The 23,501-nt window shown below is 37.8% G+C and overlaps 1 protein-coding gene across 1 annotated transcript; it reads left to right on the forward strand.

The window, feature by feature from the left end:
• The first annotated feature begins 14,416 nt into the window (after positions 1–14,416).
• LOC104211076 (peroxisome biogenesis protein 19-2-like) lies at positions 14,417–19,657 on the forward strand. The gene is made up of 5 exons (XM_009760075.2): positions 14,417–14,662; positions 14,738–14,786; positions 16,095–16,380; positions 17,865–18,181; positions 19,165–19,657. The coding sequence occupies exons 1-5, from the start codon at positions 14,620–14,622 to the stop codon at positions 19,208–19,210; spliced, it is 741 nt and encodes a 246-aa protein (XP_009758377.1). The 5' UTR covers positions 14,417–14,619; the 3' UTR covers positions 19,211–19,657.
• The last annotated feature ends 3,844 nt before the right edge of the window (positions 19,658–23,501 follow it).

Consider the following 23,501-nt stretch of genomic DNA (forward strand, 5'->3'; position numbering starts at 1 on the left):
TGACTTTCCAATACCTGCCCTACCATGTTTGCCATTTCTCCTCCGATGATGTTGCCTAGTAAATATGCCTCACTCAGCACCTTTAGCAAGGCGTTCTTGTGTGCCATAGAATTTTGTAGCAAAGCAAGTATGGAGATTTGCGCCGGTGTTTTATTCAACTGATCAATGACTGAGTATTCCTTGGCTTGTATATTTCTCCAAAGATCGTTTGGACCTGTCTCAATGATGGGCGACCGATTGGAGGCCTGCTTGTTTGACTCAGCTAGGTGTTTTGGGGTATAGACCATGCTGGTCCTCATCATACCCTGTGCGGCAACAGTTTCCTCTAACCTAACCTTGCCTTTACTCCTTGCCTCAGCTGTATAGTCTCATGGTATAGCCTTGTTATGGAATGGTGTTACGGCCGACATCACCACTGGGATCGGCGTGGACATCTCCACTCCGAACGGAGCATGTGCTTTGGGAGGTAAAACTGCAACTTCAAATGGTGGAGGTGCATTTGCTGGAGTCACGAATTCGACATCGATTGGTGTTGGTGTCTTTGTAGTTGTTTCGAACTCAAGTGGCACAGACATGTTTAGATCAGTGTCCCTAGAAAGCTGAGTCTGGACTACAATTAGATTAAGAGTGACTATTGGCTTTATTGGTTCGTCACCTTCTGTGATTAAACCGATCGATCCTTTGGGATCCCAATCATCCTCTATTTCAATCATATAAACACCTCCACCATTATGGTCCGGCAGAGGGTTGTTGCGGACATTCGAAGTAGGCTCCTTTGCCTTAATGATCTTGTTATCAATCAAAGTCTGGATCTTGTCTTTCAGAGAGCGGCATTCATCAATGGTATGCCCTTTCATGCCAGAATGGTATGCACAGGATTTATTTGGATTGACCCATTGAGAAAGGTTTTTAGGGGTTATGGAAGGGATAGGGGTGACATAACCAGCAACTTTGAGCCTTTCGTACAGCTGGTCAATTGGCTCAGCAATGGCGGTATACTGTTTGGGGGATCTGCGGTCGAAATTTGGTCGAGGTCTAGGAAAGTTCTGATGTGTGGGAGGTGATTGATAGTGGGATGGCTGAGCATTGTAGGCTTGGTAGACATGTGCAGGATGGGAATATCTAGATGAAGTAGGTTGATATGTAGGAGGTGGGGGTGATTGGTAAGTAGGTGGGGGAGTTTGGTAAGAGGGTGAGGGTGTTTGGTAATTCGGGGTAGGCTGATATGTGACTGGAGGTATCAGATAGGCTTAGTATTTGATAGGGGATTTGGCTCTTTGTGCAACCATTACGGCACCTACGTCCCTTTTCTTGGATGTACCACCAGACTATAAAGCCTTATTGGTAGCTTGCAAAGTTTCAAAGTTTGTAACCATACCACTTTTGATGCCTTCCTCGATCATTTCCCCTAGTTTGATGATGTCAGAAAATTTCTGGCTCTCAATCAACATCAGCCTTTCATAGTACTGCGGGTCTTGAACCCGGACGAAAAACTTGTTCATTTGTTCTTCTTCTAAAGCCAGTCTGACCTTAGCGGCTTCTGATCTCCAACGAGTAGCGTACTCGTGGAATGTTTCTGTGGGCTTCCTCTTTAAATTCTGGATGTAGAACACATCTGGCGCATTTTCTGTGTTGAACCTGAACCTGTTCATAAAGTCAGATGCCATGCTTACCCAGTTTGACCATTTCTTTGGATCCTGACCGATGTACCAAGACAAAGCATCTCCTTTCAAGCTTCTCATAAAAAGCTTCATGCGGATTCTCTCGTCTTTCCCTACTCCCACCAGCTTGTCACAGTACGTTCTCAGATGGACCCTTGGATCTCATGTACCATCAAACATTTTGAACTTTGGAGGTTTGTACCCCTCGGGCAGTTCGACATTCGGTTGTATGCAAAGATCTTCATAGGTAAACCCTTCAATCCCCTTACTTCCTTCAACACCTTGAATTCGACTAGTCAATTTCTTGAGTTCCGCAGCCAGGTTCCTGATGAGTGAGTCTTTATCATCAGACTCGGGTGTGCTTGAGATGGGTTGGGTGGAGTGTGGCATGGTCTCCACATAGATGGGGGTGTTATGGTGGGCATGGAAATGGTCATTTGTGAAATTCAAAGGTTCAGGGATGAGGGGTGGAGTATTGTTGGATGTGTGGCAGGTATTGCAGTGGTGGTGAGGAGCAGGATGGTTTCGTGACTTTGGGATATTTTGTGGAGGTGTGGGGTTCTGAGCATTTGGGAAATTAATGTCGGGAGTGGTGAGGGAAAATGACAGATTCGCCAAATTCCGAACCTGATCAAGTTCTTCTTGAAATTTCAACAGTTTCTGCTCGAGTTGGGACACACTTTCTTTGGAGACCTGAGCACCATGAGCGACCTCTACTCGTTCAGTTAAGTTTTCCTTTTTGTTCGAATCTTCCATCTTCCTTTTGTTCTTGTTTCTGATAGGACTAAGAGGAGGAGTGGGTAGAGGGCCCTTTGATCTTGTGGAATATAATGACGATGCCAGAGTGCACGAACTAAGCTTTGAGGAGGGGAAAAAAATGAAAAATAAAACAAAAGGTAACAAGTTAGTGAGGATTATAAGGAAAAGATGTTGCGATATTTAAACACATAGTGCAAGAATGTAAATCGTGTCCTAATTTGGAAGCCTCGTTGTGCCCGAGGTAGGCCTAGCGACAAATTAATTTGGAGAACTTAGAATGCTAAATGCCTCATTTTTATTGATAAAAGTAGACGAATCCCAAAACGACACTAAATAACAAGGAATAAAATGTCACTAGTGGCCATTGGCCTTATTACATTTCTTAAAGCAAAAAGGAAAGATTCTATCTATTTGGTCCCCATAGGACCTTCCTCAGGTTGAATGCTCTCGTTAATCAAGTCCTCCAGCTCGCGTAGGTTCACTAGTAGAAATGTCTTTGCCATGTGTTCTCCTTCGTTTCCTTCAGCGCTCTGGTAGTCGGTGGCTCTCTTCCTCACTTTTCCTTCCAATTCCAGCAGACTGTATTCCAGATATTCCAACTTTTCGCTAGCTTTGGCAGCCCTCTCTTTCCACTCGTTGATTTGGTTATTTGATGGAAGACTCCTACCAGTCCAGTAAGAGTAAGGGTGTGTTAACCATACCGAAGCTGGGGACCTCGTGCCTTATGTTTCTACAAGACAAAAGGATTAGGCCCTTACCCCCACCAGACTCGACTATTTAACATCAACAATTAGCATGAAGCATTTAGTTCTCCAAATAAATGCACAGAACGTGGTGATGTCCGTTTGGATTTTAGGGAAACCCAGTGGACTTTGGATAAGGTTATCTTAAAGAGTCATTATGCGGACAACATAACTGACTCGACTAGGTTTGACCATGATGCATGCACAATTAAACAGAGTAAGGTTTCTATAGGTTTTTAGACTGGTACCCTTGATCGGACAACTCAAGGGGGAAAGGCACGGAACCGTCGACTACACCGTTAATCGACTGGTTTTACCGCAAATATGCCTTTTCAGGATTTAGGGGGTGACAATATCGGAAGAGCGCAACCACTCATTATAAGCGTTGCTATGGTATTTGTTTGGCACGAGTGGAATATGATGTTGAGCATGATTATGTAATAATTAAAGCAGATTGTCTCGTATTTGCACGTTAGGAAAGCAGTAAATACAACAGTTTTTCATAACTTAAAGCGGTAGTAAAGGAAAGTAGTAAAGGAAAGTAATAAATAAAAGAAATAAAAAGACAAATCAGTTTTGCGATCGAAAAGGAAATTGAATGCTTAAAAGAAATAAACAAATAATTGCGCATAAAGAAGCATAAATTCACAATAAGAGTCTGAAATGGTAAAAGCCTAAAAGAAATCCCCAGCAGAGTCGCACGCTATCGCGCCTCCTTTTTCTCGTGAAATCGGGTTTATGACATTTGGCAGGACAACTCGTTCCCTTTTGGGAATTGGGTTTGAATAGAAGAGTCACCACCTAATGATTTAAGTGCATTAGGACACTAAGAAAGATTTGATTTGAACAATCAGAGATTGGGTAAGGGCTTGAAATTATCCCGAGGGGAAGGTGCTAGGCACCCCTCAGGATCCACTAGTGTGGTTCCCGGTCAGACAATTATTGTGACTTTAGTGCAATTAACATATAGGCAAATAAAGGCTTCAAATAAGATGGGATTTTCACGTAATGGTTACAAATAAACAAAAGTAAGAAAAAGGAACTAAAAAGAGAGTTGACTTTCTTAAAAGAAATGGTTTAAAAAGATTTAAAAAGAAACAAAGAAAACAAAGGGAAAAAGGGGTCCTAGGTTTATTAATAATATGGATCACCCCACACAATATCCGGTAATCACTCCTCAGTGAGGGGCTACACGTGATGTTATCGCGTGGTCATCATATCCATATCTACCCTTTCCCACTCCTTTAAGGTATTAAAGCGCGAAATGGTCTCGTTTACTTATTGCATGCTATTACCCGCCCCAATCCTTATCAGTCCCGGAGGCATTTAGGACTACTAATCCTAAAGGGAAGGGATATTAGGCTTGTTTATAGTTTCAAAGGCAAAACTCTAAGGCGATAAACAAAACACATATATGGCAAGTATGGGGAAGCATATAAACAAATGAAAAGGCTCAAACAGACCTCCTTTAAGTAGAGAAAAGCAAGTAGTTAGCATGACTTACACATACTGTTTAGGGTCTGATTAAACTTAAAGGACAGAGGCAGACTGATTTATTACATAGTTCAGATAAGAAGCCCAAATCAGGCCTGCCTGCTGGTTGTAGCTAATAAAATCTGATTCAGTTTATAATTTTAGACCTAAAACTTGCCTAGGTGTTGGACGAGGATCCTTTAGGCATGATATATACTGATTTCAGAAACAATGAAATAAACTGAATACATACTGATTTAAGAAAAGTCGTCAATTATTAAAGAAAAACAAGTTTTAGCAAGAGATCATAAATCATTGTTACTGATTTTAGACTTATAAACGAGTGAAGCGGTTCAGATTCGATTAAAGCTCCTATAGGCATGCTTTCTATGCGTTGTTGATTTTAAACCCCTTTTAACAGACATGGTAAAATGCGGAAACCCTATAAACATGATATATAGGTGCTGAATTTCATTTAAGACCTATGAACATGATATCTAATTGCAGTTGATTATTAAGACCTAAAAACATGTTTACCTAATGAGGAATGCATATGCAAGATTCAGAAAGAAACCTATAGGCAGGATATTTATATTATGTGCAAAAATTGAGAAATTCCTATAGGCAAGTTATCTATATGATATGCAGAAATTCAGAAATAAACTATAGGCATGGTATCTATATGGGAATTCAAGATTCCTATAGACATGGTATCTACATGAGAGTGCAGAAATTCAGAAATAACCTATAGGCATGATATCTATATGGGAATGCAAGATTCCTATAGACATGGTATCTACATGAGAGTGCAGAAATTCAGAAACTCCTATAAGCAGGTTATCTACATGAGAGCGCAGAAATTCAGAAACTCCTATAGGCAGGTTATCTACCCCTTTTTGCATACATAGTTACCCCTCCCTTTTCACTAGTCATCCCCAAGAGTTTATTACAAAATTATTACAGCCTAGAAAAAGAAAATACATCAGAAATTAAAAGGTACTACCAAGGAGAGCCTGATTCAGACTTTCTGTCTGAAATATGAAGTAAACCAACTCCAAGAGATCATGATCCAAAGCCTTTCTCCCATTTGGATGTGTCAAAGTTCCCTAAGAGCCTCAAAAAGTACTCCGGGCAATGCTCACACCAAAATGCAATGTCAGATTAGGACAAGTGCAGTGTGGAAAGGCCAGCCCTCAAGTGTCCAAGTTTAGAGGGAACTCAAGGTCCCAAGGCAAGGCTCACAAGAGGTGGGGCTGAACTTAAGGACTAAGAGGGAGTGCAAGTGCAGAAATAGAGTGCTGAAAGGGGGAAAGGGAAAGGGAAACAGTTATAAATAAATACACATAGGGGTATAGGGGAGGTGGTAAAGAGGCAAAGACAGGCTGGTGCGCATACCCAGCAATGGGAAATGCTGGCACACTCATAAGCCTGTTAGAACACACTGTTTAGAGATTAGGATCCCAAAGGATCAAGTTTAATTCATGGACAATAATTTACATATTGCCATGTCTTAAACCTTATGCTCAAACACATAAGGGGGTAGGGAATAGGGATTCATAACAGAAACAAACAGAAAGAAATCAGCATGCTAATTGAAATATTGAGCTCTACAGAAACAATAAGTAGACATAGATACACAAACTATAAATAAAAACATTGTTGTGATACTGAAGCTTAAATCAAGATATACCAGTTTCACAGAAACAAGTAAAGAAAAACAGTAGGTACTGTAAACAGGCCACAGTGCAGACAAGAAGAGAGAATATTATTGTGTGTGAGTATGAGTTCAGAAGGATTGTGTATTGTTTGAGTTTGTGAAAGAGTTGTGCATTTATAGTGTGAAAATCAGACGGAAATATGGTAAGAACATAGTTAAGGAACTGAATATCAATTAAGAATCAATCACACAAGACTTCCTTTAATCAAGGAATTCAGATTCAAACGGGTAAGAACTATTAAAGAAAGAATTTTTTTTTTTGGCAATCCGCTAGGCAAGAGCCTAGGGCTAAGTTTTTTATTAATAAAAGAACAGAAAAATACAACAAATAGGAAAAGTACAAATAAGGGGGACAATAGCACCGATATTGTTACCCATATGTCTTGGCTATATAATCACTCATTTGCGCCTCACACTGCCTTATGATGACAGCCTCATGTAGAGGATTCATGGTGTAGCTGTCGTCAATGTCTCACGAGGGCATATAATCTCATAACCGTGTGGATATTTTCCAAAGGCATTGGACCAAGGCAACACAAACCGAGCTAAACCTTACCTTACTAATCCTATTGAGGCAAGTAAAAAGCCTCGCTTACTAACAAGCATGTAAAAAGAAAGAACTGGAAAGAACCAAATATTTAATGATCATCACAGAGTTTATAACATACTCTGTGATGATATTACAAATGAGTATACTAACATAATGGTAGAATAAAATGATGAAGAAATTAAAATGTTGTCCCTTCTTGTCCGAACTTGTAATTTCTTCAATTTGTAACTCTTTTTCATCATAATCCCAATTCTTCAAGATGTATTCAAAATTCATGATTTCTTTTTTGAACGATTGGACTTTGTTGATGTAGTTGGGGCGGCCTTCTTTTGTTTGGCAACTCTCATTGGAGGTCGCCTAACATTAAAAAAATTACTAGCCTTGTCATCCCAACTATTCTTCCTTGTATGAGATTTGTAAATTTTTCCACTATGCATTGGTGATAAATTCCCTTTTCTTGCCGCCTCTTCTCTACACTGTTGTAACATTGCATATTCTTCTCCTTGTTCAAAAAACTCTCTCCCTAAATTCACAGGTTGTGGTTCATTTTGAATCGTATCTAGTGACACCAAGGCAGATTCTCCAATTGCCACCATTGCCTTACTTTGTTGTTGTCCAATGTGTTGTAATTTGTTGTTATTCCTACCTACAGGACCTGTGCTAGATGTAATAGGATTTACAGGTATGGAACTTACCATAGCTTCCAAAAGCTTTCTCTCCTCCTCTGAAATAACTGGTTTAGTGGTGACCAGTTGTTGCTGCCCAGTTTTTGCCCGATCAGCTGTAGGATGTGCAACTTTAACAGTCTGCCTTGTACCTGTTGTTGCAGCTTGACTTGGACTTGTATTTGGGGAACAGCTCTTAGCACCTATAGTAAGCTTCTTGGAAGGCAATTAGCTAAGCACTTTGTGCAAAGTAGGCAATTAGAGGTAAATACATAAGAGAGTTATTTAAGGACAGAATTTGAAATACATGGTTGTACAAATAAGGTAAGAAAATCAATTAGTAGCCAGTAAATCAAAGGGTCTGAGATTTTGCAATTATTGGTCCATGAATGAACCGAGTCAGAAAAGATGAGAAAAGGTTTTTTAACTTAAGTCGAATCAGTAAACAATGGAAAGAAATCAATCAGACATGCTCAGAAGGAAGTCTGAACTGGTCACAACTTTGAAAGCCACTTTAGAGGGAAGTTCTTCACGTATAAAAAGCATACAAACATGTTGAGTTGAAAGAAGATGTCATGCCTTCGCAAAAATTAGTAGGTAATGGTTGTCACATAAGTCAGTAATGTAGAAGAGAGATAGCATCTAGTAGCATACAAAAGATCCAATACAAAAGATCTTAGAAGAGTTTAGCAAAAAGGTCAGAATCATATGAAAACAAGGATGTCCAAACTCAGTTCAGAGACTCGAAATTGGTTTGAAAGAGTTGAGGGTTTTTGAAATAAAACCCTAGTTCAAGCAAGTCACATAGCTAGACTTGGAGGAACCCCCAAATTCTAGGGTTTCCACCATTAATCGAGTGCAAAGATGAAAGGGCAAGTATCTAAATCGAAAACAGGTTCAGAGTTCTCAAAAAAAGAACTGAAACTTCTAACAGGTTTCTTTCAGCAACAGAAACTCATGAGAAACATGATAGAAAAGTAACATGCAGAACATAGTAGAAGAGCTCAAAGAAAACAGAGTAGAAGAAACTAATTCGAAACATAATGGAAAAATTGATACGAATAGTAGGAGAAACATATTAAGAAATTTTTTAGAAGAAGCTTAACCAGAACTCAGTAGGTGGAACTTAATAAGAACACTTAAGGACATAATAATGGAAAATATAGTAGGAGAAACACACAAGAACACAGTAGAGAAAAATACAGTAGAAAAAGCATACAAGAGCACGGTATAGGAAAATATAGTAGAAGAAGTATACAAGAACACAATATAGAAAAATACAGTAGAAGAAGCATACAAGAACATAGTAGAAGAAAATACAAGGACACAGTAGAGGCCAATACACACAAAAAGGAAAAGAAAGTCAAAGAAACATTTAAATACTTTCAGAAAACCCTAGATCAGAAAAGAAAGATTTTGAAAGTAGTTTTTGAAAGAAAAGTCAGGAAAATCATTTAAAATCTTAAAGAAAGCATGGATCTGGAACAGATCTAGAGAGATCAGAAAAACCTCACAACTAGGGTTTTCAGAGGAACCCAAGCGATGAGAAAGGCTTGGATCTAAGCAACAGGAGTCGAGACCAGGCTTCAAAATAGACATAGCTCGCCGGAACGGGGCTGGAGATGGTTGTGGAACTCGGAGCGACAGAGGTATGGACACAACCCTTCATGGTCGAGTCATGGAGTTTTAGTTAACCAGACATAAGGAGCCATGGTGGCTTGGTGGGTGGTGAAACCACCATAGATCTAGGTTAGAGGGTGGCCGGAGAAGGTGAAAAGGATTAATCGGAGAGGAGGGGATGGGGGAAGGTTCTAGAGAGAACCAGAGGTTAGAGAGATAGAGACGAGTGAGGGGAAATGAGGGGTATTGGGGGGTCGTTTGATTAAAAAAGGTAAGGGCGGATCTAGACCGTTGATCAAAATTGATCAACAGCCAAGATTTGATCCGGGTTGGGCCGGGTAGTTTTAGGATTAGGCTTGGAGTTTTGGGTTAATTTAATTTGGATTGGGGATTGGGTTTAATTAGGCCAGATTAGAAAGCCAAATGTGACTATAAGTTAAATAGCCTCTTTTTCCCTTTTAATTTATAAAAAATAATAAACAAATTTCTGAAAACAAATTCAAAGTACTAAAATGACTTATAATATATAATTATCAATTTAAAAATATAAAATCCCATTTTATAAATATGAGACGGATTTAAACTTAAAAATGGTTAATATTACAATTACGCAATTTTATCCTTAAAAAATACCAAATAAATTTATAAAAATGTATGAAAAATATCTTAGACATATTTTGGTACAAATATGAGAATTTATAAAAATTCAATTCCATGGGTTTTAACGAATTCCCAACCATTTGGAGTGTCGTTATAGCTTGGCTTAAATCTTTGTGTCTCTTTATTGTTATCAATGGTATAATCATCGTCATCGCTGCCACTTCTTGTTCCTCGAACAATAAGGAGCCCAACTCATCGAGCGATTGATTTCAACTGTTGATTACTGCTAGAACACCTCCACAGTCAGATTTGATAGCGATTACGCAATCGGAGCTTCACTCAGTCAAAAGTGAAGTAAAGGAAGTGTTTGAGGCAGCCGCACCTGTGCAGGTGAACAAACCTTTTAGCCAGGTTTTTGAGGTTAAGCTTGTGATGGTGAATGGCTCTAGAGTTGTAAATGTGAATCCAGTAGATGAAGATGCGAAAGATGAGCCTGTTGACAGTGATGCAATTATGATTTCAAAATTTGTTGTGGCGCCGTTGCAAGAAGCTGAAACTGAAATTTACTAGTCTAAATTTGGTCCATTTCTGTCCTGTAATTTGTCCAAAGATGGAGTTTATGATTGGAGAAGAAGAAAGGGGAGGTCAGATTAGTGGGAATGGTGTGATAGATTCCACCCATTTTTATAAATGGGTCGGATAAGGTAAATGAGTTGAAATAATATCAATTTTTTGTTCCAGAAGATTGCCACGTGGCCCAGTTAAAAATCGCCACGTCATTAAATGAAAGACCCACCAATTCTGCCATTAGTCGCGGGGGTATTTTTGTTAATAGAATTAACGTCGTATATTTTTTTGGACGGATAAATGGACGAAGGGTATTTATAAACCATTTAGCAAATGATAGGGATAGTTTTGGCCCTTTTCAGTTGTTTCTTTTATATATTTGCAAAAATTATTAAATTGTTATAAATAGAATTCTATTTAAGATGAATGTCTATATTCTAGAGAGATTCTAGGGTTTATTACTTGGTGGCTAAGTCACCCTCTCCCTATAAATAGAGGGTTCTATTCCATTATAATTCATTCCAAAAATCAATAAGAGTTCTCTCTCCCTACTTTTCTCTGTAATATTCTTCTTCTTCTTTTATTGTTTCATAACACATTATCAACACGAGACTCTAACCAATTGAGTAGAAACTTTGGGATTGAGCATAATGATTGTCAATTGTTCTATGAACTTCCTTCATGATTAAATTCTGGATTTAAGGTAAGTATTTTACTTTTCTCTTTCAAATTCTTGACATTCTATAATTTGATTTTAAATACAAGCAAAGACGATAAATTTTAATTGCAACTCTAATGGAGTTTGAAAGAGATTATAACCACCCAAAGTGGTAAAATTTCTATGTCTTGCCATGATCAAAGTCATGTATGATCGTGAGCACAAGAAGTGAAAACTCGTCCCATTGAATTTGCTTCATTCTCATTCCCTTAAGAGAATGTGATAGCAATATGTGATAAGTCTGAAAGAAGACAAAATTATTATCGTGAAGGTATCAATAGATATGGACGTGGCAATAAACGAAATTATAATCGTCATCATTGTGATAATGAGAATAATAAGGATTCTCAAAATAATCTTTCACTCTGTGAAAGTAATATTTGTCATCGATTTGACATGAGATTTTATAAAGCACATATAGATGATTATGGTCCATTCATGATGTGAATGTGACAACATCTAATTTATGAATACATATTCATTCTTGGAAGAATATGAACGTGCTAGTGGTAGTGAATATACCACACTCACCTCTAGATGGAGGTTTGAGATGAAATAAGAAAATATTGTCATTATTATGGCATGAATGATCACTGGTCACGTACTTATTGTACGCCAAAATATTATGGCAATGCGATTATTAAAAGACAATGGTAATGCAAGAAACAGATCTTGCATATAATTTGACCATGACCACAATGGTATAACTTTTTCTTTAAAAGAGATATTCATCACATGGATGTTGATGAATCTGTGGTAGTACAAAAATAATTGAGAGCTTTGGAAGAGCCAATTATTACTATTTTGGAGGAATACAATTGATTATCATGTCAATTTATTGTGTTGTAGTAAGTCTCAAAGAAACTTATTCAGTTTCCAAAGTACACGCGAAAGCGGTTGATTATATTGAGACTATAAATAAAGGAAAGATTTAATACCTTCTATTACTACAACTTGTAGCGGGATAATATATATGTGAAAAGTTACCCGCTTTATTCTCCAGTTTGTACTACACAAATAAAAGAACACCACACTAAAGTGGATATTTATTGATATAAAAACTCATATCATAATAAACTTGGAGTTTATTGATAATTGCACATGTCATGGTGTAAACCTGAACTTATCAATATTGATAATTTATTCAGATGGCATAATCAGTTTAGCCATATCAATTTAAGTATGATGTGCAAAAATAATAGAAAATTCACATGGGTAAATATTAAAGAACTAGAAAGTTCTTTACGAATTCTCTTATATTGCTTGTTCTCATTAATTAATTGACCAACTAAAGTTGGGATTGAATCCCATGAATTCTAGAAATATCAAAGGTGAATATGGGCTCATCCACCTGCCATGTATACCACATAAGATGCATTTATGAGATGGTTACATGTGCGATTATTATTAACCCGCAACCTGGCCGGTGCTTGCGAGGTAACTTGCTCAATAATTTAATTTAGAGCATATTCCAGATTTTTTTATTCAAGATAGTTCATCTTGATAAGTTGGTTTACATCACAGTTGGTTTAGCAAAATAATTTATTGAGTGCCTCCACTTAATAGCTAAACTATTTCTTATGAGAACAAAGTTATATATATCAATTTGATATATGTTATATATGAAAGTATATTGCATTCTCCTCTCACAAGTGGATCAGGGTCAGGAACCAAATAATTTCATCTTATTATTATTGATGTGCGGTGTATATTTTTATTAACACCATAATGCACAAAGATGGATTTCCAAAGTTGAGGAAGCAAGTTAGTTTTTCTAACATGAGGGGGAGACATGATAAACAGTTGAGAAAAAAGTTACACGGAATGAATTATTATTTATATATATAGATCCTCGAATAGGATAATATGAACCTGAAGTTCATAAAAGGATAATTCATTTGCAATATATTGCAAAGCATTCCATATGCATTTGCTGACCCAAAGAAAGTAATTATATTCTCATTGCAAATGCTCATATTAAGTCCTAGAAGGCCAAAGTCTGTGGTACGCTTAAAGCGTATAGACAAATCGGTTTCAAATAGAACTTCTTGACAAAGAAGATGAGCAAATGATCAAAGTGATCATAATAAGGAGGCAAGTGATCTAGAAAATCACATGACATAACACTTCATAAAATCTTATGAGAGATTCAGGTACCTGAATATATGAATGAAGAGATCTCTATGTTATGTCTTTATGAAAAAATATTGGAACCGATATAAAATGTTTGTCGACGACATCTATCATAGCATTAAGTATAGATGAGGATCTTAAGTCTATCGAATATAGACACAAAAATATTGGCCAAATGGAAGAGACACAATTCGAATAGAATTGGTTTCATATAAAAGACATATAATTTTGTCTATGTTGTTCAAATACTTGAAAATAAAGTCAATGGTATGTACAATTAGTTTTCGATATCTTATATGTCTAGCATGACATGAAAACTTGATATACATCTAAAGTCTCTTTAGATGGATTATATGACTTAACTTATATGACAATCCATGAAGGATTTAAGTTGCTTAAAGCATATATAATTCTTGATCATTAAGTACCACTTTCTCAGTGCAATTTGTGCACATTTGTATCTTGCTATAACTATAAGCATGATAATGTGATAGCGAGGATTTTCAAGGTGCAATATATTCATTGGAGTTAATATGGCTGATTTATTCACCAAAACTCTGTCGATGTCAACCTTCAAGAAGCTAGTGCACAAGATTGGAATGCGAAGGCTCAATGATGTTAATTGATGCTCTCATCAGGGGGAGTTAATACGCGTTGCACTCTTTTTCCCTTACAAGGTTTTGTCCCACTGGGTTTTCCTAGCAAGGTTTTTAACGAAGCAACTAAAAGGCGTATTGTTAGATATGTGTACTCTTTTTCCTTCTCTAAAATTTTTTCCCATTGGGTTTTATTTAGTTAAGGTTTTAACGAGGCACATTATCTGTTGAATAGACATTCAAGGGGGGGTGTTATAAATAGAATTCTATTTAAGGTGAATGTCTATATTCTAGAGAGATTCTAGGGTTTATTATTTGATGGCTAAGTCATCCTTTCCCCATAAATAGAGGGTTCTATTCCATTGTAATTCATCTCAAAATCAATAAGAGTTCTCTCTCCCTATTTTTCTCTGCAATATTCTTCTTTCTTCTTTTATTGTTTCATAACATAAATCAATAAAATTTGAATAATTTCTCTCTCTGTAGCAAACGTCACCTAAAATACATTAATTTGCTAAAAAGAAAAAAAGAGAAAAAGAAAAGAAATTTACCAAATACACCAGACAAGGTTTGGTGGCAATTAGATGACCTCGGGATGTGCAAAACCCTAGTGTATTTTTGTCGGGTTTTCCGCCAAAAGAACGTCACTGTACCTTGCCAAGAAAAAATCTTTACCTTACGTATACATTACCCTTTGTATAAATCTCACCATCTCACTTTTTTCTATCATCCATTCACTAAGATTGGATTTTTATAAGATATTTGGCAATACACTAACAGAAAAAACACAAACAGAATATACTACAGGGGGGATTCCATGGCTACTGACCACTCTGATGATTTAGACCAACTTCTTGACAGTAAGTGGCTCACCTTTTTCCCCATTTCAGTAAATTGAATTGGACTGGAAACTGACCCCTTGAGTTAATTTTCAGGCGCTTTGGATGATTTTCAGAGCCTCGATCTCACTTCTGCTTCTCAAAGGTTTCTTCTGCTCTGCTTTCTCTTCTGGCATATAACAAGTTTATTTTAGTCTTTTCCAATGTACCCCAAAATATATATAAATAAACAACAACTACCCAGTAAAATCTCACATAGTGATAGTGGTGTCGGCGAATGGTAATGTATACGCAGACCTTACCCTATCGGGTCAAAGAGGCTGTTTCCGATAGACCCTAGGCTCTCAGAAAGACGAAAATAAAATAAGAAAAGAGAATTTATTAGTAACTCCGGTAGAAACCGTAATAGTAGCAGAAGCATAAAAACCAAAAGATGAATGACATGCAATAAAAGTAACCAGAATCTAAGGCCCAGGGCTAAGATAAACAACAAGAATAGTGTGGGTTCAACATAAACTGCAAGCCATCTAAGATCAACTCTAATCCACCCCCGCCTCACCCCCGGTATGAAGTAAGGAAAGTTTTACTACCCCTATCCCACAACCCTAATGCTTGACCTCCAGGCCTTTCTATCAAGGATCATGTCCTCGGATATCTGTAGTCGTACCATGTCTTGCCTGATCATCTCTCTAATACTTTTTACGTCTCCCTCTGCCTCTTTTTGTACCCACCACGGCCAACCGCTCACACCTCCTCACTGGTGCATCAAGGCTTCTCCTCTGCACGTGCTCGAACCATCTGAGCTTTGCTTCCCGCATCTTGTCATCCACAGGGGTGACGCCCACCTTCTTCCGAATATCTTTATTCCTAATCTTGTCTATCCTAGTGTGTCCGCACATCCACCTCAGCATCCCCATCTCTGCTACTTTCATCCTCTGCATATGGGAGTTCTTAACCGGCCAACACTCTGCCGCATACAACATGGCCGGTCTAACCACAGCTCTATAAAACTTACCTTTGAGTATTGGTGGCACTTTCTTGTCGCACAAGACTCCAGATGCAAGCTTCATTTCATCCAGCCCGCCCCTATGCGGTGGGTGACGTCCTCGTCGATCTCTCCGTCCCCCCTAATCAACGACCCAAGGTACTTGAAGCTATCTCTCTTGGAGATGGCCTGTGACCCAAGCCTCACGTCCCCGCCTACTTCCCTCGACTCAGCGCCATATATATATATATATATATATATATATATATATATATATATATATATATATTAAATCTCTACTTTGGTTTTAAGCTAATGGGGTTTGAATTTTGAGCTGTGATGAAAAGGGGTAGAATATATAAGAAATTTATTTAGTCTTTTCCAATGATTTCTTTTTTAAAACCTTTACTTCGGTTATAAGCTTTGAATTTTGAGCTGTGATTAAAAAGGGGTTGATTTTGAATGTAGAAATGGGGGTGGAGAGGACAAGAAAGAGAGTTCTTGTATGGCTAGTGAGGTTCGAGGGCTTGGAATGTCGTTGCCTGATTTGAAAGCTAAGAATAAGGGGAAGCAAAAGGCTTCTTCTAAGGACTCACATGTCTCTGAAGCTCTTGATAAGCTTAGAGAGCAGACAAGAGAGGCTGTTAAGGGATTAGAATCAGTGGCTGGGCCGAGACCCGGTGTAGAGAGCTTTGGAAGTGATCCAATGATGGAGGAGTGGGCCAAGCAGTTTGAGGAGCTTGCTGGTTCTCAGGTATATGTTCTCACTAAGTTTTTTTGAAGGTTACTTCTGTTGTTTTTGACTAGTAGTTCTTTTTATCAAACAGTGAACTGCAGAATATATGTTTCTTTATGGAGTTTCACAGTTGAATGTGAAGTCTTTTTCATGAAATTTGCAAAATGACCAATAGATTTTGTTCTCCTACATACTGGAAATTTGGGGAAGGGAAGGGGTGTGGTGAGGAATGAGGATGGTACTGTATTGATATAGTTAGAGAAAGCATTTTTCTTCATTCATAGATATAATTAACATTTTCAGATAAATGATTGCGTTTATGCGTGGAGGAGTTTTGGTAATGAATTTATGGAACATCTTAATGCTTTCTGAAGGTGGCAGTTCCAATAATTTTAATCGCTCTGCAGATTGTCAAAGTTTTTGTAGTCTTGTGTTCTGTTGCCTGTTTATATGTTTCAGCTGATATAGATGCTGTATAAATAGGAGCTAATTGCATATGTAGATCTCGTGACTAAGGAAGCTGAATGAAACTTTTTGTTCCAAGGACTGAATTTCATTAAATTGTTTGGTCTTGACCGATTCCTCTAAAAGTAAAGAACTGCCACCCTTCTAAAGACTCCTAGGAGGAATCTGTCGAAAATGTGACCCTTTCAAAGCCTTTTACATTCTTAGGTCCTGTTTTCCTCTACTTTAGAATTCTCTGCTTAGGATTTTGGATTTCAATCAAAAGCTGCTTTGAATATCTTTTGTTTTTTCCGATAAGGAAGCTGTTCTGACTATGAACCTTCAGTTTCGGTGGATGTTGTGTTTCATCTTGTTGCTTCCTCCTATTTAATAATGCTAACGAAGTATAGTCATGGATCAAATAAGGACATCATTGGACTGTTAAGAGCAAAGTGCTGAGACATTTGAATGCTTTGGATGAGAAAATAGAATACACTCAATAACTACTCACTAATGGACTTGGAGGTCAGATAGGGTTAACTTGTAGCTACATGTGCAAGTGTGGATTAAGCTGTTTATATGGTCAGAAAACTGCATGATTGGCTCGAGATAGGTTTTTATGTCTATCAGCCTGGAAAGCTGTTCACATCGGATTTGCATTTTATGTTTACCTATAGTTGAAAGCAATGTCTGTTGCCTTATTCTCTTTTATGTTCTCCTTTTCACTTAATAAGTCAAAATTGTTCTATCAATTGCACCACAATAGTACCTCAATTACACAACATGACAATTACATTAAGCCTCTAAAAATTCCTTCAAACTATCTAATTCATGAAGAGATATCTTCTTTGCACCAAAAAATACAAAGAAAATGGGGTAGTAAATGGCTTCTAAAATTTTCAATTCCTTCGTGATAGTCTTCTATCCCATTTCAACAATCATCCAAAATGTGCGTAAGGCACTACTATGTACTCTCTCGCGATATCTTTCCTTATAAATAGCTTCTTCTCACTTGTTTGGAATGGGATTTGTAACTATTTTGATTGACTAATTGCTAGGACATGGAGTCTATCATAGAGACCATGATGCAGCAGCTTCTTTCAAAGGAAATTCTTTATGAACCTATGAGAGAAATTGGAGAAAGATATCCAAAGTGGTTGGAAGACAATAAATCTAAGTTAAGCAGTGAAGAATATGAACGTTATAGACACCAGTATGAACTTATAAGAGATCTAAACAAAGTCTATGAAACTGAGCCGAGCAACTTCAACAAAATTGTCGAGCTTATGCAGAAAATGCAAGAATGTGGCCAACCACCAATTGATATAGTGCATGAGCTTGCTCCAGACTTCGATATATCAACTCTTGGACAGTTGTAAGTGCTCCAATATTTTCAGAATTTCCTTCAAATTCAGTTGCCTGCATGTTGAATCGGTAGTAGACTAGTAGTTAGAGTCTGGAATTATAATGTCTTCTTTTCCTCTTTTTACCTGGAGATAGTAGGTCCTTTACTGTTTTTGGCCTATATATATTTCCCTAAATTTTTTGGATGATGGACTAAAAGCATGCAAGTATCTTGCCTATTCTTAATTTTGGGATAAAGCGCTGATTTTGCGCCTACTATGTTACCATATGATAGTATCCTATCAAGGTCTGAAAGTTCCACATCTTTTGATCAAACTTTTGACTTAATGGAACAGCTCCTGCAAAACTCAAGTGCAATCTGATCCTGGTCTCCTGCTTTCTGCGCAACTGGTAGAACCATTTTCAGTGTTCCAACTCGCCCAAAAAGAAAAAACTAACTCAATTCAACATGCCAAATCAATGAAAATAATAGATCAGAGAAACAATATTGCAATGGTTTGACAGTGGTTGCAAATTTGCTTTAGCCTTTATGGAAAGTGAGCTTTTACTCTTCCTCCGTCCCTGTTCGTCTTTCCCTTCTCCTATAAAGAACGAGTAAATTGTTTAAATATCTCCAGATCCTGTCCTGTCTGAGATCTGACAACCATCCCAGCTACCAAAGCAAAAGCAGCTGGCTAAAGAACATACTGCTGCATCATATGCTTAATAATAAATAGATAAACGAATTGATGGCATATGTCAGATGGGGAATTTCTCAGTCTCTACACCATTGTTCCGATGTTTTTGAATCTTTACCAATCTGATGAGATATATGTCTAAAAATTTGAGCCTTCTTAGTCCTTCGTCTGTCTAATAGAAAACATTTTTTAATCGTTAGTCCGATAGATGACGTTTTTGTTTCTGCTTGAAAATGGAACCCTGTAACTGTTTTGATGTTTAGCAGTATCTTCATTAGTGAATTGTGATTGAGCAGTCTCTCCTCTGGTTTTGCAGATCACCAGATATGCTCGAGTCGCAACAGAACTGCTGTATTATGTGAAGACACTGGTTCGACTATCCTGCTGGCCAACTTGCTCCTTAAATTGTTCTTTTACCATAGTAACAATATGCTGAGGGACATAAGTTATTTTTGGATGGAATTCAATTATGAGGTGATTGCTTATCTCATCTTTCTAATAAACGTGACGTGCATTCTTTTTATAGGTGTTAAACGAGTGGGCCGGGCCGGGCCGGGTTGCTATTTTTTGGACCCGTACGGGTTACGGTCCGGGCCGGTTACGGTTTGGGGCTTAACGGGTTTAACGGGTTCGGGTTCATCCGGGTAAAAATTGGACCGTAAGGGTTACGGGTTAAGGGGGCCGGGTCGGGCCGGGTTTAGTGTATTTTTTAATTTTTTTTGTATTTTGTATAACTATTGTAATTTGTATTAATTTAAAGATTACAAGTTATATTAATACAAAAGTATTAATATAAATTGCAAGTGCTACATTTATTTCAAAATTAAAGTTTGCATTTAAAAAGTAAATTAACAAAAAATAGTAAAACTAAATTTTCATGCATAATAAATTAACAATACTTCAAATTAATCTAACAAACTAAAACATTAAGCATAAATACGTCTAATAATTTTAAAATAACACAATTGTTTTAAAATCTTAAATACGAATTTCCGGAGGACGCTCAAGACAATACTTTATATGCCTTCTTAAACTGCATGTGCCAGACTTTGAACGAAAATTTAAGACTTTGACCACAGTTCTTGCACTTTACTTTCTGACCTTCTTTATTTTCTTCTACCACCTCAAAGTGTTGCCAAACATATGAGCGCACTCTAGAAGTAGGAGGCATGATTTAAATTGAATTGAGATTTGAGAATTGAGAATTTGAGATTGAGACTTGAAATCTTGAAAATTGGAGAATGAGAGAAATTGAGATTGAGAAATGAGAGTTGAGTGAAGAAATGAAGAAGAGGGGGGTGTATTTATAGTTTTAGAGAAGGTTAATTTTGTAAATTGAAAAAAGGTTAAATTTTAAAGAAACCGTTGCCAACGGTTAGTGGGCCCCACTTAATTCAAAAAATTAAAAAATAAACAAAAAAAAAGGTTGTACCGGGCCGGACCGGGCCGGTTTAACCGATACTCGGTACTGTTCACGTGGATCGGGTTTGACCAGTCCGGTTAACCGTTACCAAACCCCCTCTACCCCTCCTACCCAACCCCACCCGGCCCCCTATGTACTGGGCCGATTCGGTTCCGGTTTTAACTGGTCTAGGCCGGTTCGGTTACGGGTCAACCCGGCCCGTTAGACACCTTTAATTCTTTTCTTTCGTTTTGGTGTCAGTATATGGCATACCTTTCCATACAAAAAATGCTTGGAAAATCTTGAATGGTATTGCAGAATATTGAACTATTATCACAGCTCGATTTGTATCTTGAGCTTGGATCTTAGTTGTAGAGTTTCTAAAACTTTGTTTTTTGTACCAAATAATGAAAGATCAAATCTTGAAATGATAAAGTTAATTAGATCTGCATGTTGGCATGAGCTAACTTTTTCTACATTTCATCATGAAGTGGGCTCTTATTTTAGAAGGGTTAATACATATTGCTGGGACCCAAAATCCCAACCTGTTGTAACGGTGCCCAATACATTACTAGGTAAGTCGACAATCACATTACAACTACGCATTTGAATTAAAAACAAGATTCAATAAGCTCAACAATAGAAAATCTCATGGATAATTGATAAAACAATTGTAACTCAACTACAACAATCCCAAAATCCTGGTGTCATCGAGTACATGAGCTACTATTTGTCAACATAATATGAAACTCTACTACAACTGTTTGAGAAAATAGAACAATACTGAAATAAAATGAAAGGAAGGTGAGTCAAGGTATGCGGGCGTCATAGCAGCTACCTCGAATTCTCCAAATAGGTACTATCACCACTCTAGCAATCAATGCGTCCAGATGTACCTGGATTTGCACACGAAGTGCAAAGTGTATGAGTACAACCAACTCAATGTACTCAATAAGTAACATGACTAACCTTGGGATGAAAGCAGTGATGAGCTTAGAAAGATACAACCTGAATCAAAATAATGACAACACATGTATAACAAGATAATGACAGTAATAATTCAGAGAAATTTCCATATTCAGTTCGTACACAATACATAAATTTTGGTATGCTGTCAAGTTCAACAATTTAAGCCCAACACTAATAAATATGCGAAGTACAACTAGCATGAGGAATGTTACATCTCTATGCCTACATGTCAAATATGCATGTCAAATGTAGTGTAACAAGTGATAATCCCAAGTACTTTCACTCTCAGAGTACTCAATCTATTTATCTCATTTCCCACTCATCACACACAATTACTCAACACTGTACGGGTGCCTGGCATCAATGCCCCTCACCAAAGTACGTGTATATAAATCACCGTGCCTATGCTCATGGCTGGTATGTTAGACTCTGGAGGGGCAGATCCTGCCCAAGACTGAATCTAAGGCCTATAAAGCATGTTGCGACATGCAACCCCAATTACAATAATAAATAAGCCAATAAAGCTTGCTCTGGCATGCACACCGTTCCATAATAATAATAATAAATATAAAGTTAATATAGCCTGTTGCGGCATGTAGCCCGATCCACAATACCACTTACAGTCCGGCTTTCAGGCCCCAACTCAGACATCAATCTCTGTAGTCTCACGGGCTCACAAATCTCATACCGCTCAACCCAAACAATGATAACATGATGTAACACTAATGATAACAGAGATTGAGATATGATATGCAAATGAATAAACATGACTGAGTACATAATTGCAGCTTAAGCAAATAACTCAACAGCAGAAATAACCTCAGTGAGTTCTAATAGAATAAGCACATAGCCTAAGCATGATTTCTAACATGAATCACATCTCAATTACTCTAGTACGTAGGAATTATACGGATAAAACAAGACTAGATAACTACACAGTACCATAGAATCAATCGAGTCATAATAACCACGGTGCATGCTCACATGCCTGTCACCTAGCATGTGCGTCGCCTCAACACCAAGCATATAACATGTATTCCAAGGATTTATACTCTCAGTACCAATTTTAGAAGCGTTACTTACCTCAAAGTGTGCAATTCAATGCTCTAACAAATCTTTGCCTCGCGAATCGGCCTTCGAACAACTCAAATCTAGTCACAAACAACTTAATATAATCAACACAAGCTATATGAATCGATCACATACGATAAAGTTAAGTTATTTAACCAAATTCAAAAGGTCAACCCCAGCGCATGCTTCAGAACCCGACAAAATTCACAAAATCTGAACACACATTCAATAACGAGCCCAACGATACAAAAATTATTCAATTCTAACCATAAATTAACCTTCAAATTCCCAAATCTTACTCTCCAATACCTAGTCCAATATTCCCTAAATTTCACCTAAAAACACACAATCTAGATAGGAAAAACAATGTGTATTCAATACTAATGGACAAAAGTGATCAAAAGTCACTTACCTCTTGAATTGTAGTGAAATTTCTCTTAGAAATCGCCCCTAGCAGAGCGCCACAACTCTCCAAATGAGAAAAACCACGAAACCCTTCGAAATATAGTACTGGCAGTCAATCCGCACCTGCGGTCACTTAACCGCATTTGTGGACCCGCTTTTGTGGAAAAGTGGCTGCATTTGCGGCCCCAGACCTTCTTGTCCACTTTCGCTTATGCGGTCAAATATGCGCTTCTGTACACTTGCGCCACAATGCCCACTCCCTCGGAAACCCATCCATACTGCACTCCGCTACTGTGCTCCACTTCCCGCATCTGCGAGCTCACAGATGCAGACTACCCTTTGCACCTGTGCATTCCCCAACCCCCAGCATTTTCCGTACTTGCAATAGCCTGATCGCTTCTAGGGTCTCGCACCTACGACCAAATCCTCGCAGATGCAATTGTACAAGATTTGCAAATCTTCAGCATTTCCTCAACTCCAAACATCAATCAGAATCACTCCCGAGGTCCCCAGGACCCCATCCAGTCATTACAACACATCCTAAAATATCATACAAACTTAATCGAAGCCTCAAGTCATATCAAACAACATCGAAAACACAAATCGCACTCTTATTGAAACTAATGGATTTCCAACTTCCAAAATCAATGCCAAAACCTATCAAACCAATTCCGATTGACCTTAAATTTTGCACACAAATTATAAATGATACAACGGACCTATTCCAACTTTCAGAACCAAGATCTGATTCCGCTATCAATAGTGTCAACTCTCGTCAAACTTCTCAACTTTTCAACTTTTGCCAA

Source organism: Nicotiana sylvestris, chromosome 6 (genome assembly GCF_000393655.2).
Source record: "Nicotiana sylvestris chromosome 6, ASM39365v2, whole genome shotgun sequence".
NCBI lineage: Eukaryota > Viridiplantae > Streptophyta > Magnoliopsida > Solanales > Solanaceae > Nicotiana > Nicotiana sylvestris.

What these genes read in the sequence shown, in the direction of transcription:
- LOC104211076 (XM_009760075.2), top strand. Translation starts at nt 14,620, where the DNA reads ATGGCTACTGACCACTCTGATGATTTAGACCAACTTCTTGACA. An exon ending in TTTAGACCAACTTCTTGACA is followed by an intron (nt 14,663 to 14,737) that starts GTAAGTGGCTCA and finishes GTTAATTTTCAG; the next exon opens with GCGCTTTGGATGATTTTCAG. An exon ending in ATATCAACTCTTGGACAGTT is followed by an intron (nt 18,182 to 19,164) that starts GTAAGTGCTCCA and finishes CTGGTTTTGCAG; the next exon opens with ATCACCAGATATGCTCGAGT.